At 34.6% G+C, this 2228-nt stretch overlaps 1 protein-coding gene across 3 annotated transcripts in view; it reads left to right on the top strand.

The window, feature by feature from the left end:
• Nucleotides 1–2228, top strand: part of LOC111437239 (CCR4-NOT transcription complex subunit 10-like) — an 8763-nt gene continuing 6535 nt past the window's right edge. Inside the window, exons 1-3 of one of the 3 annotated variants that reach the window (XM_023075126.1) lie at nucleotides 506–563; nucleotides 1045–1323; nucleotides 1431–1517. In XM_023075126.1, coding sequence (XP_022930894.1) covers nucleotides 1321–1323; nucleotides 1431–1517 — 90 coding nt within the window. In that variant the 5' untranslated portion in view covers nucleotides 506–563; nucleotides 1045–1320. Of the gene's footprint in view, nucleotides 564–1044; nucleotides 1324–1430; nucleotides 1518–2228 lie in introns of those variants that run through there. The other 2 variants (XM_023075136.1, XM_023075124.1) reach the window with 2 other exon arrangements.

The following is a 2228-nucleotide window of genomic DNA, read 5'->3' as shown; positions in this document are numbered from 1 at the left end:
ATTTATAAGCTTACTCTCTCTATCGCTATCGCTCTCTCTCCCTGTCCCTCTCCCTCCGTCCATCCAGCGAAAATAGACGCATTTCAGCAGAACACAAGAAATCAGGTGTCCTCCTTTACGATTAATCCAGACTTTAGGGTTTCAAAACCTCCGACTTCCATTGTTTTCGAGCTTTCCTCCCTCTCTCTCTCTCTCTCTCTCTCTCTCTCTCCTGGATTTCGTAGTTCAAAATCCTTCACTTTACTTCTACCGCACTAAGAATTTTGAACTTCGAAATTTTAGGGCTTCTTTGTTCTTCTCTTATCCGTCATCTCATTTCCTTTTTGGAACGTGGCCCTTGATTTTGTTTCTTTTATTTGGATCCGTTAATGGACGCTCGAGATTCATCTTCTTCGACCACCCCGAATCGAGATGGGTCCTCATCGGCTGTTGAGGACGATGGTGCTGTTCCCGTCACTGCAGCTCTCGCCAAGGAAGCTGCATCGCTTTTTCAATCGGGGAAGTATGCTGGGTGTGTAGAGGTTTTGAACCAGTTGTTGCAGAAGAAAGAAGACGATCCTAAGGTTCGATTTATGATGCTTAATCTAATTTTGTTGAGTATTTGTACTTGCTGTTGAAGCGATTTAATCTATTCTACGATTTCGTTAGTTCTTTGTGTGCATGTGAAGATGTGGTTTAGACTTTTAATTCTATGATAGTGAAATGTTGAACTCAGAAATAATTTGGGGTGTTTTTTGTTTCCTTTTTTCCCCCCAGCTTAGCGAATGTCAAGATATGAATTATTCAAGGATTACATGCTAGAATCACATGCAATTTCATTGCATCATTTTGCTACACATAGCCTAATTCTGAAAGAACATGCAAGTTGGTGGTGATTTCCAGTGAATGTTATCATTTTCAATGGGTTTTATGATAATTAGATGGAATTTAGGTTCAGGTGCAAGTGTTTCTGTTCGTACATTATTTCATTTCTGTTTATCATTGGTCGCTTTGAATGTTAATTCTTCTAGTCATAAAATTGTTAACTAAACCTCTAACGTTAAGGTGACATGCGTCCAATAGACTTTCCCCAGCAACTGATGGCCCGGAAAATATTTAGGTTTTTAGCAGCTTAATTAACAAGCAACGGTGATCAACGTCATCAAAGGTCCCACAAGCATTTAAGATTGGTTTTACAAAATACGTGACCACTGTATTATCTGCCCATAATCATTCTCATCCCCAGATCCAGTACTTACAATTTCCGGAGCTTTTCATTTTAAAAGCATGAAGACAAATTCCGGGAGGGAGATAATATAATAATGACCCTGCCAAGTGACAATGGTTATGTGAATTTTGTTGTTTTTGTTAGTCTGACCAGTGACCATTCAATAAAACTGCGATCACATTTCACTTTGTAAAAAAAATTGTTGTTTATGGATTTTTGTCAGGTGCTTCATAATATCGCCATTTCTGAATACTTGAGGGATGGTTGTTCCAATCCAAAGAAGTTGCTTGAAGTATTAAACAATGTCAAGGTATGCCCTTAGACTAAAGTAATTCACCATTGGTACTTTGTGTCCCCGTGTAAACTGCTACAATAAATTGATGTTCCTTGTTATATTTTACTATTTTCCTAACCTTGTTTATCTCCTCAATCCATTGCCTAGCTTAATTGAACTTTGAACATTTAATTTTTGTAGCTATCTTTTAATTCATTGATTTGGCATAAGTTTCATAATATATTTTTCATATTTTTGGATGTCTTGTACAAAGGTAATCAAAATTTCATTCTTAATTGATGATATTACAAACCTTTTCATTAATTAAGGAATCTCTTTCTTGTTTGTTTCGTCATTGTAAAATTTTTCTTTTATTTTTTCTATAATGTAAATTCTAAACTTTTTACAGCACGTCTTACAATTCAAGCAGAAAACTATGAAGGAAAGATAATACATGCCTTGTCTAAAATCTAGTTTAGTGGAGACCATATTAAATGTTTTTCATGTTTTATCACGCGACTAAAAATTCAATTTCAAGGATTTGAACTTACATAATTAATAATTGAAGAACTCAGCTTTGAGTGAAACTTGATTTTTATTTAATAATAGATCTGAGTTGAGAGGGGGAAATGTAGCTTTCTTGGCTTTATTTTATCTTTTTGTTCTTTTAATAATGAGAAACATAGATGATCAAATATTCACAAAAAAAAAAAAAAAAAAAAAAAAAAAAAAAAAAAAAAAAAAAAA

This window comes from Cucurbita moschata, unplaced genomic scaffold (assembly GCF_002738365.1).
Source record: "Cucurbita moschata cultivar Rifu unplaced genomic scaffold, Cmos_1.0 Cmo_Scf00003, whole genome shotgun sequence".
Taxonomy (NCBI): domain Eukaryota; kingdom Viridiplantae; phylum Streptophyta; class Magnoliopsida; order Cucurbitales; family Cucurbitaceae; genus Cucurbita; species Cucurbita moschata.
The sequence above is the reverse complement of the archived record's forward strand: the minus strand, read 5'-3'. Positions and strand labels throughout refer to the sequence as shown.